At 58.5% G+C, this 17230-nt stretch overlaps 1 protein-coding gene across 6 annotated transcripts; it reads right to left on the bottom strand.

The window, feature by feature from the left end:
* Positions 1-3371: 3371 nt before the first annotated feature.
* Positions 3372-15666, bottom strand: TMLHE (trimethyllysine hydroxylase, epsilon). Of its 6 annotated transcripts, XM_088062703.1 has the most exons (10): positions 15617-15635; positions 15459-15578; positions 14861-15343; positions 11224-11469; positions 10441-10617; positions 9132-9411; positions 8034-8153; positions 7484-7720; positions 6714-6852; positions 3372-5029 (listed from the first exon to the last, which is right to left on the bottom strand). In XM_088062703.1, exons 4-10 carry the CDS (start codon positions 11393-11395, stop codon positions 4898-4900), a joined length of 1257 nt encoding a protein of 418 aa, XP_087918829.1. In that variant the 5' UTR covers positions 11396-11469; positions 14861-15343; positions 15459-15578; positions 15617-15635; the 3' UTR covers positions 3372-4897. The 6 variants fall into 6 exon arrangements, with proteins under 6 accessions (XP_087918829.1, XP_014111875.1, XP_014111876.1 ...); XM_014256400.2 differs by having other exon boundaries at positions 15000-15343; positions 15459-15666; XM_014256401.2 differs by having other exon boundaries at positions 15047-15343; positions 15459-15666.
* Positions 15667-17230: the final 1564 nt, after the last annotated feature.

The following is a 17230-nucleotide window of genomic DNA, read 5'->3' as shown; positions in this document are numbered from 1 at the left end:
GAGCGGCGGCTCCGGCTCCTGTCCCTGCTCCTGTCCCTGTCCCTATCCCTGTCCCTATCCCTGTCCTGTCCCTGTCCCTGTCCTGTCCCTGTCCCTGTCCCTGCCCCTGTCCCTGTCCCTGCTCCTGTCCCTGTCCCTGTCCCTGTCCCTGTCCCTGTCCCTGTCCCTGTCCCTGCTCCTGTCCCTGTCCCTGTCCCTGTCCCTGTCCCTGTCCCCTCACCTGTCCCCGCTCCTGTTCCTGTCCCCGCTCCTGTCCCCGCTCCCCCGGGAGCCATCGGCGGCTCCGGGGCTCTGCAGGCTCGGGGAAGGGTCCCAAGGTCCCGAATTTCGGGGGCCATGCCGGTGATTTCCCGAGGGGGGATGATCCATCCCCATCCCTTCCCAGAGCTGAATCCTCTCCCAGAGCCCGGAGCAGAGCTGGATCTCGGCCCAGCCCGGTTCTGGGGGCAGCGGGGGCTCTGTCCGGCTCTGTCCGGCTCTGTCCGGTTCGGTCCGGTTCGCTCCGGCTTGGTCCGGTTCGGTCCGGTTCGCTCCGGCTTGGTCCGGTTCGGTCCGGTTCGGTCCGGCTCGGTCCGGTTCGGTCCGGTTCGCTCCGGCTTGGTCCGGTTCGGTCCGGTTCGGTCCGGCTCGCTCCGGCTCTGAAGCACCCGGGAGCAGCTTTGTCCTCCCCCCTCGATCTGGGTCATCCACAGCGCTCAGGTCAGCGCCCGGGGAGCTCGTTCTGTCACATCCATCCCGAACGGATGGATATAATGGAATATATCCTCCAAATAACGCAATTCCAGACGCGTTTGGCTTGGGAGGGACCGTGAAACCCCCCAGCCATGGAAGAGACCCCTTCTGCTGGGCCAGGCTGCTCCGAGCCCCAGATGAGGAGGGAAAGTGGAAATGTTTTTCAGCTCGGCTGGAAGTGGAAGCAGCGTCCCCCTGTTTTATCCGAGCCCTGTGAGGGTCCCGAGGCTCCTGGTGGCAGCAGAGGGGACCAAGGGGGGACGCCCTGAAAATCCCGAGGGCTGGGAGGGGACAGAGGGCTCCGGAGGGCGCTGGGGGAACGGGAACCTCTGGAGATACTGGAGGGGAAATGCGGCCAGAAATGTGGGGAGGATTTGGTTTCACCGCGGGGCTGAGGACTCCGGGGAGCCCCAAAAGCTGAAGGAGGGGCTGAGCTGAGGCCGAGAGGAAAGGGAGGGGTCCCAAGGGAGGAACTGGGGTTCCCGAGGGACAAGCCAGCAAACAGGGATGGGGCAGTGGAGCTGGTGTGGGGGGACACACTCAGCGGCAAAGGGAACCAAACTGGGGGTCCCGGGACGTGCAGATGGTAAAGGAGGATCCCGGGGTACAGCAACAGCCCCCCAGCTCCTCTCGGCTTCCTTCAGACCAGCCCCACACCTCGGCTCCCCCAGTTCCCTCACATCATCCCTGCCCCGTGCACCGCATCCCCTAAAAACCACATCCCAAAAAAACCCATCCCCTAAAAACCACATCCCCTAAAAACCCATCCCTAAAAACCCATCCCCTAAAAACAACCCATCCCCTATAACCCCATCCCCTAAAAACACATCCCCTAAAACCCATCCCCTAAAAACCCATCTCCTAAAAACAACCCATCCCCTAAAAACAACCCATCCCCTATAACCCATCCCCTATAACCCATCCCCTATAACCCCATCCCCTATAACCCATCCCCTATAACCCATCCCCTTTAACCCATCCCCTATAACCCATCCCCTAAAACCCCATCCCCTAAAACCCCATCCCCTAAAAACCCATCCCCTAAAAACCCATCCCCTAAAAACCCATCCCCTAAAAACCCATCCCTAAAAATCCATCCCCTAAAAACAACCCATCCCCTAAAAACAACCCATCCCCTAAAACCCCATCCCCTAAAACCCCATCCCCTATAACCCCATCCCCTATAACCCCATCCCCTATAACCCATCCCCTATAACCCCATCCCCTAAAAACCCATCCCCTAAAAACCCATCCCCTAAAAACACATCCCAAAAAAACCCATCCCCTAAAACACATCCCCTAAAAACCCATCCCCTATAACCCATCCCCTATAACCCCATCCCCTATAACCCATCCCCTAAAACCCCATCCCCTAAAACCCCATCCCCTATAACCCCATCCCCTATAACCCCATCCCCTATAACCCATCCCCTATAACCCATCCCCTATAACCCATCCCCTATAACCCCATCCCCTATAACCCATCCCCTATAACCCATCCCCTATAACCCATCCCCTATAACCCCATCCCCTATAACCCATCCCCTATAACCCATCCCCTATAACCCCATCCCCTATAACCCATCCCCTATAACCCATCCCCTATAACCCATCCCCTATAACCCCATCCCCTATAACCCATCCCCAAACCCATCCCCTATAACCCATCCCCTATAACCCATCCCCTATAACCCATCCCCTATAACCCCATCCCCTATAACCCATCCCCTATAACCCATCCCCTATAACCCATCCCCTATAACCCATCCCCTATAACCCCATCCCCTATAACCCATCCCCTATAACCCATCCCCTATAACCCATCCCCTATAACCCATCCCCTATAACCCTATCCCCTATAACCCATCCCCTATAACCCCATCCCCTATAACCCATCCCCTATAACCCCATCCCCTATAACCCCATCCCCTATAACCCATCCCCTAAAACCCCATCCCCTATAACCCATCCCCTATAACCCCATCCCCTAAAACCCCATCCCCTATAACCCATCCCCTATAACCCCATCCCCTATAACCCATCCCCTATAAGCCCCTCCCCTAAAACCCCCTCCCCTATAACCCATCCCCTATAACCCCACCCCCTATAACCCATCCCCTATAACCCATCCCCTATAACCCATCCCCTATAACCCATCCCCTATAACCCATCCCCTATAACCCATCCCCTATAACCCATCCCCTATAACCCCACCCCGGGCTCCGAGCAGCAGTTCCCGGGCTCCCCCGGAGGTTCGGGGCGGGAGCGGCACCGCCGGAGCCCCGGAGCGTTCGTGGCACGGCAATTTCCGGCGCCTCGTGGCACCGTGCGGCCGGGGACCGGCCGGGATGAGGAAGGGCTGGCTGGGATGGGATGGGCGATGCTCCGGGGGCTCAGCTCGCCCAGGACAGGGACAGCGACATTCGGGGAATGCTCAGACACCGCAAACAGAACCTCGTTTATCTTCCCTTGCTGGAAGGGAGTGGCTTTGTCCCCTCCAAAAAGGAGGCGGAAGAGGAGGGAGGGATCCTCTTTGTTTTGCTGGGTTCACTGCAGGAGTCACCCGCAGGTCCCAGCTGGCCACACCACGGCCACCCCTCACCTCTGTGCTGGTAAATCCCCTTTTTGTGGGCAAACCGTTCTCCTTTTGTACAATCTTTTATTCATATCACTGTGATTATTGCGATTTCTTCAGAAAATTGTGACTTCAGCTCGGAATCTCTCGCAGTGTTTTTCTTCCACTATGGAAAGGGGTTGGCTGGAGGGGGCTTCGTTTTCCTGCAGAGTTTTAAAATTGGCTCCTGCCACTGGAGCTGTAGGGACAGAGGGCACCACCAGCTTCCCAGCCTGGAACCTCAGAAATCCCTCTGGGCTGCCAGGGAAACGCCGGGAACAGCGGGACTGGAGCATCACGGGGCTCAGCCCACAGCAAGAGCAGATTTTGGGATTGTTTGGGCACCACAAGCTCCACACTGAGTGTTTGCAGCAGCTGCCTGCCCTGAGGCACCTCACACAGCACAGCCAAGCTCAGAGCAGAGGGAACACCCCAAAAGATGAGTGGAAGATTCTCTAACAGCGGGATTGGTTTTGTTCCTGTGGCCCTCCAGTGTAACAGATCCCAGGAGCTGAAAGGCTCCTCTGAGATACATTCAGAGCAGGAGAATTTGGGGAAAAAATACACCCAAGGAGTGAGGTTCATGCAGCAGAGAGTGTGCAGATGGCCTAACACCACGTCCTGAGGAGGGGTGGAAGAGGAGGCACGCTGGGAAGCTTGTCAGGAACCCTGGGAATTCCATCCCTCATCCAACATCGTCACCTCTGCTTCCCAACATGCAGATCTTGCTGATTCCCTCTTCCTCCTCGAACCTAAACCTCCTCAGAAATGCCCAAAGTACACCAGGATCTCTCCAGGCCCCCTCTCAGGCAGCTTGGCTTGGATCAGTGATAAAAGATCCCAGAGATTCCCATTCTGCTCTGCTAGAAATCCCCTAAAAAATAAGGCCAAAGAGGGAATAATGCAAAGCTCCCAGATCCTGAAGGCACTTGCTTGGAGGAGCATTCCCATGGTGGGATTAACCAGGACTGAGGGCCAGGCTGGGAGCACGGACAGCAGGAGCTGCCTGTGCTCAGAGCTCCAAAAAAAATGGTCCCCAAAAAAGAGCTCCCAAAAAAAGGTGGAAGCCTTTGGTTTCCACCTGCCCCCTCTCCTGAGCAGGCCCTGGGGCTGCCTGGGGAGGCTGGAGGTGTCTGAGCTATTGCAGGGTCAGGGCTGTGGTGAGGCACCGCCACAGAGGGCCTGGAGCAGCTGGCAGCTCACCTGGCCTGCTGTGGGGCTGGGGGCTGCTGCCTCTCCTGGAGGTGACACTGGGGGCTGCTGGCTCTCCCAGAGGTGGGTCTGGGGGCTCCTGGCTCTCCCAGAGGTGGGTCTGGGGGCTGCTGGCTCTCCCAGAGGTGGGTCTGGGGGCTGCTGGCTCTCCCAGAGGTGACACTGGGGGCTCCTGGCTCTCCCAGAGGTGACACTGGGGGCTGCTGGCTCTCCCAGAGGTGACACTGGGGGCTGCTGGCTCTCCCAGAGGTGACACTGGGGGCTCCTGGCTCTCCCAGAGGTGGGTCTGGGGGCTGCTGGCTCTCCCAGAGGTGGGTCTGGGGGCTCTGGAGGGCTGGGCTAGGCCTGCAGCCCCAGCAGGCGGGCGGTGTTCAGCACGTCGTCCCTCGTCAGGTAACAGCCACAGAGCTGCCGGTACCCCGTGAACGCCTCCCGGCCGTGCAGGACACGCCAGTTATCCACAAACAGGACCTGCGGCAAAGGGAAAAGGTCACCAGGAGGACAGCAGGCACGGCAGGCAGGTCCTGGGGGTGCCTGCAGACTGCAGGAGCAGGTCAGGGTGAGGAGCTGCTCTTTCAGCAGCTCCTCGTGGAGCCAGCCCAAACACATTTTGGATGAAACAGTTCACCAGCAACAGACACCTGGCCACTGAACCCCAGAATGCTTGGAAGGAACCTTGAAGCCCATCTTGTTCCACCTGTGCCATGGGCAGGGACACCTCCCACTGTCCCAGGCTGCTCCAAGCCCTGTGGAACCTGGATTTGAAGGTTTCCAGGGATGGGGCAGCCCCAGTCTCCTGCCTCTGCCCATGTAAGGGCTCAAATGTAACCTCAGAACTGTCATTTCTCCTGGAAGAAGGGAAAACCTCAACTTAAAGTGTTCTGGCCTCTCTGCTCCTGAGGATTTCTCCTTTCAGTGGCTGGAAACTGGGACTAACTTCCCTCTGAGGCAGAGCTTGAACTGAACATGGGAGCTCATACTGCTCTAGGACAGGAGAACACACAGGCAGAAACCACTGCTGCTAAAGCTGGAGCACCAGGAAAACTGCTGGATATGGAAATAAATTCTGGATGTGGAAACTGCTGGATGTGGAAACTGCTGGATATGGAAACTGCTGGATGTGGAAAATTCTGGATGTGGAAAATTCTGTATATGGAAAATTCTGGATCTGGAAATTATGGATCTGGAAATTTCTGGATATGGAAATTATGGATATGGAAATTGCTGGATATGGAAACTGCTGCATGTGGAAAATTCTGGATATGGAAAGTGCTGGATATGGAAAGTGCTGGATATGGAAAATGCTGAATATGGAAACTGCTGGGTGTAGAAACTGCTGGATATGGAAACTGCTAGATATGGAAAATTCTGGATGTGGAAACTGCTGGATATGGAAATTATGGATATGGAAACTGCTGGATGTGGAAAATTCTGGATGTGGAAACTGCTGGATACGGAAATTGCTGGATGTGGAAACTGCTGGATGTGGCAGTGCCCAGACACCGGCACAGCCACAGAGCTCCCCGTGCCAAACCCCCAGCACTCAGCTCCAGGCGGCACCCAGAGGACACAGCCCCAGAGGACACAGCCCCAGAGGATGCAGCCCCAGAGGACAGAGCCCCAGAGGACACAGCCCCAGAGGACACAGCCCCAGAGGATGCAGCCCCAGAGGATGCAGCCCCAGAGGACACAGCCCCAGAGGACACAGCCCCAGAGGACAGAGCCCCAGAGGACACAGCCCCAGAGGACACAGCCCTAGAGGACACAGCCCTAGAGGACACAGCCCCAGAGGACAGAGCCCCAGAGGACACAGCCCCAGAGGACACAGCCCCAGAGGATGCAGCCCCAGAGGATGCAGCCCCAGAGGACACAGCCCCAGAGGACAGAGCCCCAGAGGACAGAGCCCCAGAGGAGGCAGCCCCAGAGGATGCAGCCCCAGAGGACACAGCCCCAGAGGACACAGCCCCAGAGGAGGCAGCCCCAGAGGACACAGCCCCAGAGGACACAGCCCCAGAGGAGGCAGCCCCAGAGGACACAGCCCCAGAGGACACAGCCCCAGAGGATGCAGCCCCAGAGGATGCAGCCCCAGAGGACACAGCCCCAGAGGACACAGCCCCAGAGGATGCAGCCCCAGAGGATGCAGCCCCAGTCCCACCTTGCCTGGCTTCAGCTTGACCCAGAGCTCGTTGCTGGGCCGGCGCAGCTCGGCGGTGAGGGCGCGGTGTGCGCGGTACCAGCGGCGCACCACGTCGTGCGGCACCGTGTTGATCACGGCGCGGTCGTAGTTGTTGTACCTGCAGGGGAGGAGAGATGAGGGACTGCCCCACGGGCTCCAGGGGCTGCCAGGAGAACCTCAGGAGCCTGTGGGATCAGGGGGTGTTTAAGGGAGGCTGAGAGGGGAGCAGAGAGCTCGTGCTGCCAGCACAGGACTTTTGGGAACACAGCACTTGCTGCCAAGTGTACACCTGCTCTTCCTGCTTTTCCATGGGAGGACACGGCAAGTCTGGGGGCTGCTCAGAATTAAAGCGCGAAACGGTGCTGGACAACCTCCAGAACTGAGCCAAACTGGAGTTTCAAAAATCAGCCCAAGCTCCCTTTGGAAGGCACCACTTTGTGCTCTCCCTGTGTGCCAGGACAGCTTCCAGGGGCTTCTCCAGAGAAGGGCTGAACTCTCCTGCATCTCAGATGGAATGGGATGAGAGCCTGGAGCTGCAGGGAGAACGCCAGGAGTGAAAAATCCAAGCTCAGCACCGACACCCAGCTTTGTACCAGCGGTGCTGACGTTTCCTCTAGAGCGGGAGGAACACGGGGTGTTCCCATGCTCCCATCCCTGCTCCTCAAGGATACGCTGGTTTTCAGCCCATGGAAGGTTCTGGAAAACCACCACCACAAAGCTCTCCTCCCCAGAGGCCTGCTGGCCGTTACCTGATGAGGTAAAGCTCCTTGTTCCAGGGGTAGACGTTGAGCACCGGCCCCACGCCGATCATGTGGTTGTGGCAGCCGCCCACGTTCTCCACGTACTCGTGTTTGAGGGGCACCTTGGCCAGCAGCTCAAAGTGCTCCGGGGCCTCCTGCAGCACCCGCTGGGCCGCGTGGAACCCGTCCACCAGCAGCGTCCGCCCGCCCGTGCCCTCGTGCTTCAGGCAGTGGAACACCTGGATGCTGCACGGAGACAGGATCCCAGGGAATGAGCTCGGCTGCCTGTGCTCCCCAGGGACACACCACCCGAACCTGCTGCTCCTCCACACCCGGGCCCACGGCTTGTGCTGGGTCAGGAGGCAGCAAAGTGCCCGTGCTGCTTCCCAAACCCAGTGACAGGAGCCTGGGAGACGTCAGAGACGCGGGATGAAGGCCGTGTCACCCAAAACCCAAACCCAAAGAGCAGAGTGGATGCCCCTGGAGGTGTCCAAGGACAGGATGGATGGGGTTTGGAGCAATCTGGGACGGTGGGAGGTGTCCCTGCAGCAGCACGTACCCGCAGGGCTCCTGGAAGTAGGTGGTGTCCGTGTGCCGGTCCAGGGCCAGCTTGGTGTAGGCTGTGTCTCCTCGGGAGAAGTCAGAGGTGAAGTACCACATCCTGCCATAAATGGTCTCCCTGGAAAAGAGGCGGCTCAGTGTCTGGGTAAGGCACATCCTCCCCGACACTGGATTTATTCCCCTCTGCTCCCACGCTCAGAGTCGTTAAAGCGGAACAACTTCACAAAATTCTGACGCCGCTTCTAATCCCTCTCGTGGTGTTCAGCTCCTCTTTTTCCTCCCCAGAAGGCTGGTGGTGACCAGTCTCCCACTCTACAAACACCCGTGTTTCCACACCAGCCCTCATCCCCAGCCAAGGAGTGTGCCAGCCCTCACCTGTATCCACACAGGGTCACCCAATAATTCCATTTCTTCCCAGAATCCTGTTTTCACCACCTCCCCCCTCCAACATGCACAGGAGAGCAGGGACAGCAGCCCAGGCCAAACAGCACTCAGGGGCTACAGGGGGAGGGTGCCTGGAGACAAAACCTGGCTGGGTATTCCCTGGAGCCCCTTGTTTCTATTTGGAGCGACCGTTCATTAACAGGAACCCCTTTTCCAATGGCCCCAGGCAAATCAAAGTGTTCCTACAGCTTGGGTAAAGCCCTGAGCTCAGCCCCTGGCCTGCCAGGCTGCTGGTGCTTTACACAAACCCAGCACCAACACCTCTCACTGTGTTTCTCCAGCAGGAGCTCCAACTGGTTTTTGATCTCCCTGGCTCCCAGGGCCAGGCTGCCCTCGCGACCCCTCAAGTCATAACAGGAAACGTCTGTCCTTGCAAAGCCCTGCTCTTCCCAGACAGCCACTTCCTGCAGTCCCTCCTCTCGGCACAGTCCCACTGTCACAAAAGCCACGGGATGCTCTGGGGGCAGCTCAGTGAGCGATTCCCAGCTCTCCCACAAAGGAGGGCGGATCCCACGGTGCCATCCTCCATCCCAGGCCAAGGGGAGCATCTGTCTGCAAACCAGGCCATGCCACACAAAACACAGGACATGGAGGCAGCAGCTTTCCAAACAGAAAGAAAACAAGTTTGCCCTTCCCAGGATAGCCCAGATACCTGATGATGCTGATCCTCTCTGCCAGGATTTCCGTGTCCTCCTTGGTGGGAGTGACGTTCTCCACGAAAGCGATCCCGTACAACAAGAAGTTCTGCAGGAATTCCTTCAGACCCTCGTCTGTCTCCAGGAAGCTCCGGCAGTCGATGGAGGGGACCTGGGCTTGCCGGTAGATCTCAGCATTCCAGAGGATCCGGGGGTGCATCACCTGCTGCTTCTGCCCCTCGTAGCTGTTCCTCGCCAGCCACTCCAGCCCGTAGCGTGTGACGTGTCCATCGGGCCCTGGCACGGGGACGAGGGCAGAGTCACCAAAACCCCACTGGCCAGCCCCAGACCGTGGCACCTGTCAGCCCAGGACAGCCCTCACCCTTGTCACCTGGCTGGGGACAGGCTCTTGGCACCCTGCTGCCACCCAAAACACCACCTGAAAGGCCACGAGCCCTAAAGGTGCTGTCACTGCTGCCACAACTCCAAATTCAGGGCAGCTGCTGCGGCCCTCTCCAAATCCCAGCCAACTGTTGCTCCTGCAGTGGTTTTGGTTTTTGTTGACAGGACTCCAAGGACAATCAAAGCTCTGAAGTCAAGCCCTCATATAAAGGTGAGCCCCAGCAAAAGGGAGAAAGCAGCTGGGAGAGTGAGGAGAAATGATGGAGAAGGGGCACGGTGAGCAGGGCTGACAGCTGCTCACACGGGGCAGGGAAGGAGAAGAGAAACAACCGTGTCATTCCCCATCTGCCAGCTCCTGCTGCGGGAGTCTGACCAACCCAGCCACCGCACACACAGAAAGGGCAGGGCCAGGAAAACCACAGCACGTGGATGCAGGGCTGTGCTTACAGCGAGAGCAGCGTTTAAAACCCGCTGGTGGCTCGGCACCTCCCCAGATGGGCACTAACACTGGAGCCACCAGCAGGCACAGGAGAGCACAGGAGGGCACAGGAGAGCACAGGAGGGCACAGGAGGGCACAGGAGAGCACAGGAGGGCACAGGAGGGCACAGGAGAGCACAGGAGAGCACAGGAGGGCACAGGAGAGCACAGGAGGGCACAGGAGAGCACAGGAGGGCACAGGAGGGCACAGGAGAGCACAGGAGGGCACAGGAGGGCACAGGAGAGCACAGGAGGGCACAGGAGAGCACAGGAGGGCACAGGAGGGCACAGGAGAGCACAGGAGGGCACAGGAGAGCACAGGAGGGCACAGGAGGGCACAGGAGAGCACAGGAGGGCACAGGAGAGCACAGGAGAGCACAGGAGAGCACAGGAGGGCACAGGAGGGCACAGGAGGGCACAGGAGGGCACAGGGGCTCAGCACTCACAGGTGAGGAACAGCGTGGCCTCGTCCACCCGCACAGCCTGGGGCTGGATGGCCAGGTCCACGCTGGCCGTGTCCAGGCTGCGCTGGTTGGTCTTGGCGTTGTAGCAGGAGGCAGAGCGGCAGTGGTCCCGCAGCCACACGAAATCCAGGCGCATCACCGTGCTCCCGTACCTCAGCTCTGCCAGGGATGGGACCAGAGGAGGCTTTGGGGCAACAGGGAGGACAAAGAAAGCCAAGAACTGAAGCCCAGAGCCCACACCTCATCGTCTCATTTACAGGGGATGCAGTGGTAGCCCTTGACATAAATTGTCACATGAAGACCTGGCAGAGGGGCTTCTCAAAGGCCTGGCTCCTCTGCTTTGGAGCCACTGTGTAAAGTGCTGAGCAATTCCCTTTGCCTGCAGGTGACTCAGAGCACTGAGATCTCTCTGGCCCCAGCTGCCACCACCCTGCACAAGGCGGGGCAGCAGAGCTGGGCACGCACCAGAGCCGAGGGAGCTCTGCCAGGGAAAGCCTGAGCCTGGCACAGAAAACGGTGCCTGACAGGGCAAGGCTCGGACAGATTTTGTTCAGGAATCCCCGGATTTGATCACTTATTTAGCAGCGCCTCACTTATCACAGAAGACAAGGCTGCTCCATGCTGCCTTTGGGAATTCCCCCAGTGTGCATCCCTCTAGGACAGGCTGTTTCAGGAGGAAAACACACATCGTGCCAGGGAACAAGGGTGGAAACCCTCCCTGCTGTCCCTGGGCACAGCAGGAGCACCCAGACCCAGCACACCTACCGAGATGGTCCCGGTGCAGCTGCCAGGCACAGGGAGGGGACGCTGGGGCCGTGGGGAGGCAGCGCCCTGGGGCAGCCAGGACGGCTCCAGGGGCTCGGGGCAGCCACGGCCAGCGGTGCCCGGTGCTCCCACGCCGCCCCCGGAGCAGCCAGGCCAGCCTCTGGCACCACATCCTGGCACTCAGGAGAGAGGGAACGAGGTGACCTGGATGTGATACTCGGTGCTAAAGCCCAGCAGGACACGGCCCTGAGGAGACACAAAGGAGATGTCGGGATCCCGTGAGGATGGGGAGGCCCTGAGGGTGCCCAGAGCAGCTGGGGCTGTCCCTGCATCCCTGGCAGTGCCCAGGGCCAGGCTGGACACAGCCTGGGACAGTGGGAGGTGCCCACGGCAGGGGTGGAATGGGATGAGCTGTAAGGTCCCTTCCAGCCCAAGGCATTCTGTGATTTACCAGGCAAAGCCATTCCAGGAGAGGCAGCTGCGTTCAGCACTCTTGTGCAAAACAGTGGCAGAGCCTCATCTCTGAAGGCCTTGTCCCCCCTCCAGCATTCCCAGTTTAATTCACCATTCCTGGATGGAACTGCAGCAATGGGGGAAGCAAAGTGACCTTGGCTAGGGAAGCAGTAACAGGAATCCTGTAATTAGGTCAGTTCTAGGAAAAGCAGGCAAAACAATGAGGAGGAGGAGGAGGAAGATCTCTGCTGCTGGTGAAGGACACAGCTGGCATGGAGGAGAAACCACTGTGATTAATTTCAGGATAGAGATGAGAAGGCAACTTCTCCGAGGGAAATTTGTAAGAACTCTTCAGTGCAAAGAGCAAGAGCAAAAACCTGACAAGTTTTAAGAGATGACGCCTCAGTCTAAATGCCCGTCATGTTTATGAATTTCTGGGGGCCAGGTCTAAACCCAGCAGGATTTTAACAACACTTTGAAGTGCACTGAAATGTGGCCCCTCTGGATAAGACACAGGCTCAGAAAGCATTTCTTATCCTAGACTTCTGATTTTCCTTCATTTTCTTATCTGGAGAGCCCAGGCACCGGAGCTCTGGCTGTCCAAGCTGCTTCTGCTCTGCAGAGACCTCAAAAGCTGGTGATAACAACCAAATCCACAGAGTGCCACGTTCCCAGGCAGCAACTTGTTAAAAGGCATAAAAGAATGCAGACATCCCCAGGGAGAGAAAGTGGGAGTGTTTTTGAAGAGAAGGTTTGAGATGAAGGCACACTGACACATTTCAACCCTTTCCATGAGAAATTTTCCCAACATCCAACTTAAACCTCCCCTGGCACAGCTTGAGGGTTGTTTCCACTTCTCCTAGCCCTTGTTACCTGGGAGAAGAGACCAAACCTCCTGGCTCCTGCCTCCTTTTCCAAGATATCCATTGCCTGTTCCTGGCTTTGAAACTGTGCTCTAGGGAACGAGCCCCATCTGACACACAGATCTGGTAACCGAGAGAACAGAACCCACAGCTGCAAAATCCAGGAGCTGCCCCTGATGTTTATCAGCTTTAAAATTAACTAAAGAAATTAATATCAGCTTTAAAATAATTAAAGAAATTATTTAAATCCCTGAACCAACGACTCACAAAGCTCAGGATTATCTGAGAGAGGGGAAACTCTGTCCAGTTTGGCTTTTGGATCCGCTGTCCCAGTGAGGGGAGGGAAACAGAAGGAATCTTGTTTGCACACACAAACAGCACCCAAAACGCCTGGGAGGGCTCACCCACAAATCCATCAGCACATGGCCTGTGCCTGGGGCAGCTCCAGCCTCAGTTTGAGCTTTCCACACACATTTCTTTTATCTCCTCCTCTCCCAGTATCAAAACTGAGCAGGGAATTAACACAGGTAATGGGAAGTGACCCAGATATTTAAACCTAATCAGGAGGATCTCGTGCTGCTCTACTGAAGAGAAGAAAACACCACAGGCAGCTCAGTGAGAGCTGAGCTTCAATCCTTCCAAGAGATACTAAAACTAAGAGGCATTAAACCCCCCAAAATCTGTATGCTTAGGGAGGATTTACAGTTTTTGTTGTTTCATCAGAGCTAACAGCTGGATGAGCTACGTGAACAGCAAACTCTCATCCCACACCTCCTGCTACCTCACCTTTATGCTTTATGTGGTTCAGACACCTGGGCAGCAGTGAAATGAGAGAATTCCAGGAAAATCTCCCTCAGAATTCAAAGGGAAAGGGCAGGAGGGAGCAGACATTGAATACTCAGTGCACAAACACTCATGGTGGGTGACACAGCACAGAACCCACAGGGTGAAGGAGAGAAGGGAAAAGCAGAAACCTCAAACCTATCGTTTGGTTGTACTGGTTTGAGGAATTCCCATCAGTCTTTGGACAGGAGATGCTGTGGAAGGAGCAGAAAGCTGGGTTTCACAGGGGTGAACCCTAACACTGCAGTTTGTCTCACAAGAAACATTTTAAGGAAACAAAAGCAGGTTTAATCTCTGAGGAAAAGCCACAGTCCCCATTCTGGGCAGAGGAAATGGGGAAAAAATGAGTGACCAAATCGTTTCAGCAATGGGAACATCTAAGAAAGGAGAAACCCCACAAATCTGGAGGCTTTCACCAGCTTCTAGACAAACCCTCCTGGGTTTGACCCTGCTGCCCTCCCTGCCCTGCTCCAGCCCCTCCAGCCTGTTTGTCCAGCTCCTCTAAAGAAAAAAAGGTGTTTTCTATTAAAAAACACCCCAAACTTTCAGCTGCTCACACTCACTCAGCTTTTACTTCTGGAAGCACCTGGCTGGAGCCAAGATTTCTGATCCATATGGAACAGGGAGGTGTCAGTAGCACAATAGCTCAAAGTGAGGGAAAGGAATTTGGGTTTTGATCCTCTGCGATCCTCTAACCTGACAGTTCTCCCTGCAGTGAAGGAACACCAAGAAAAAGAGGAATTCTGCAAAGGCTGAGCCACCCTGAGGGCTCTGCCAGAGCCAGAGGAGCCAAGAGCACAAGCCCAGGTGACAAACCAGATCCCCCAGGATGGCAGCACCTCTTGGACAGGACACAGGCAGAGTTTAACAGCCTGAGCTGACTCAGTTAATTATAATTAATTACCACAGAGACAAAAAGCAGACTGGCTGTTCCCTGCTGAGCTCCTGCCCTCACCCTGCAGACAACTCCATCAGATCTCAGCTGTCAGGGACCAGATTCCCCTTCCAGCCCTTCCCCACATGGGATTTCAATGAAATTAAGGAGCTAATAAAGACATCCCAGGCACTGCCAGCTTCACAGCTACTTCATTCCTGGAAGCAAAGGGAATTATCTGCTCACCCCACGTTTCACACTGACCACCTGACTCCAGACCCCCTTCCCAGAACCTCATTCCAGCCTCCTGTTTGTGTTTCTCCCAAGCAAAGCCTTTCCAGGCCACACAGCTCAACAGAAGTTCTAATTCTGTTTTATTTTCCGTCAAAGCAGCCAGCCCTGACGGTAGAACCCCCCCGGAGGAGTTACTGCTATTGCTAAACCACTTGGTGCTCTGTGTCCTGCCCGGGCAAAGAGCAGCCAGGCGGCTCTCCCGGGCAGGGAGGGGCTGTGATTTCCCAGGGAATGAGGGAAGACAGCTCTACCCACGAGATTCCCTTTCGATGGGATCGTAATCCCCGTGTGACCCCGGGCCTGGCATTACCTGGGCTCGGAGCTGGGGATGATGGAGCGCGGCTGGGGCCGGGATGGGATGGACCACGGGGGAATCCCGCAGGCTCCGGGATGGATCACGGAGGGAATCCCGCAGGCTCAGGGATGGGATGGATCAGTGGGGGCTGTACCGGAGGGAATCCCGCACACGCCGGGATGGATCACGGCGGGGCTGTACCGGAGGGAATCCCGCACACGCCGGGATGGATCAGGAGGGGCTGTACCGGAGGGAATCCCGCAGGCTCAGGGATGGGATGGATCAGGAGGGGCTGTACCGGAGGGAATCCCGCACGCTCCGGGATGGATCAGGAGGGGCTGTACCGGAGGGAATCCCGCACGCTCCGCGCTGCTGCTCCGGGCTCCTCGCCGCTCCTTCCTCCTCCTCCGGCTCCCCGCTCCCACCAGGCCCAAAACGCCGCCCGCAGCTTTCCCACATCGGCCGCTGCTGCCCGAGGGAACCGGAGTTTCGGCGATCCTTTAAAGAGGGGAAAAAATAAGGAAAAGCCCAAGCGCAGCCCCCGAGCGCCGCGGGCAGGACGAGCCCGCTCCGAGCCCGAGGGGCCCCGCGCCCGGCCCGGCCCCCGGCTCACCTGGGCTGCTCCCGGCCCCCGGTACCTCGGAGCGGCCCCGGTACCTCGGAGCGGCCCCGGTACCTCGGAGCGGCCCCGGTACCTCGGAGCGGCCCCGGTACCTCGGAGCGGCCCCGGTACCTCGGAGCGGCCCCGGTACCTCGGAGCGGCCCCGGTACCTCGGAGCGGCGTTACCGGGGCCCAGAGCCCGCGGGCGGGGGCGGGGCCGGGGGCGGGGCCGGGCCGGGGGCGGGGCCGGGCCGGGAGCGGGGCCGGGCCGGGGCGGAGCCGCCGCAGCCACAGAGAGGGAGCGGCGGGACGGAGCGGCTGCAAACAGAGCCGGGAGCGGCCGGCGGGACCGGGGAGCGGCAGCACCGGGACGGGGCCGCTCCGCTCCCGGAGGCCGCGGCACGGAGATCGGGAAGGGGCGGATGGAGCGGCCGTGGGGCCGCGGGCAGAGCCAGCGGGGCCGGCCCGGGACACGGAGCGAGCTGCGATGGGCGGCTGCCCCCGGGCGGGCCGGAGGGGACATGCACAGACAGAGGGGTGGCACTGCCCCGTGGCTGTCCCTGTGGCTGTCCCTGTGTCTGTCCCGGTCTGTCCCTGTGGCTGTCCCGGTCTGTCCCTGTGGCTGTGTCTGTCCCTGTCCCTATCCCCATCCCTATCCCGGTGTCTGTCCTTGTCACTACCTTGCCCCATCCCTGTCCCCGTCCCTGTCCCTGTCTCCGTGTCTGTCCCCGTCCCTATCCCCATCCCATTCCTGTCCCTGTCCCTACCCCATCCCTGTCCCGTCCCCGTCCCTACCTGCCCCTTCCCTGTCCCTTCTCCGCTCCGTGTCCCCGGCCCGCCCCGCTGCAGGTGATGCCCTCCCGGGGGTACCCACCCCACTTTTGGGTTACAAAGCGCTGATTGTCACTCGCACTCACCGGAGCATTGCCGTGAGCCCCGGGCAGGCGGCGGGTCCCCGCTGGAGGGCTGCCTTGGCCCGGCGGTGGCGAGCGCTGCCCCTCGCCCCCCTGCACCACCCCCGGCCCTGCCCTCCCCTCCCGGCCCCGAGGATGTCCCCGAGCATCTCGGGGAGGACCCGCCGGGACCCTCGGGCTCCGGTCCCTGGAGCTCCGGGTTGTTCTGCAGCACGGAACTCCCGCAGGGACTGAGCTGGTGGATCAGAAAAAGCTCCAGAGCCGACAGTGGGAGCAGCGGGTGGCACCGGGGACACGGGGCTGGCGGCCTGAGGGAGAACAGATGACACGAGAGCCCCGCGAGTGGTTACCTGAGGATCAGGATGAACCTGACAGACACAGAGAATTCCAGAAGGGTTTGGGTTGGGAGAGACCCTAAAGCTCATCCCGTCCCAGCTCCACCTTCCACTGTGCCAGGTTCCTCCAAGCCCCATCCAGCCTGGCCTGGAACATTTCTAGGGACATCCTGCTCTGTGCTTAAACGTGCTGGTGCCTCCCTGGGCTGGGAATGGGGCAGGGTGAGAGGGCTGGGGATGGGGCAGGGTGAGGTTTCATCAGTGTCTCCCTGGGCTGGGGATGGGGCAGGATGAGGTCTCATCGGTGTCTCCCCGGTACCTGTGCAGCCAAACCATCCCAACCAAACACTGGGAGAAATTCCCCAGTGCTGTGCTGGAATTTCCACGCCTGTTTTTCCAAAACTCAGGTGTTCTGAGTGTCTCCAGTTTCCCTGCCGAGGCTGTGTGGGCAGAGCCCGCTGTCGCTGTCCTCGCAGCGAGGGGACGCGCTGGTGCCACCGCGGATTCCTGATTTCCCAGTGTTTTTCAGGAAAGG

The sequence above is a fragment of the Pseudopodoces humilis genome, chromosome 15, assembly GCF_049639895.1.
Source record: "Pseudopodoces humilis isolate 2021_Gansu_Grassland_sample_001 chromosome 15, ASM4963989v1, whole genome shotgun sequence".
Classification (NCBI taxonomy): domain Eukaryota; kingdom Metazoa; phylum Chordata; class Aves; order Passeriformes; family Paridae; genus Pseudopodoces; species Pseudopodoces humilis.
This window is presented reverse-complemented; position numbering and strand designations above follow the sequence as displayed.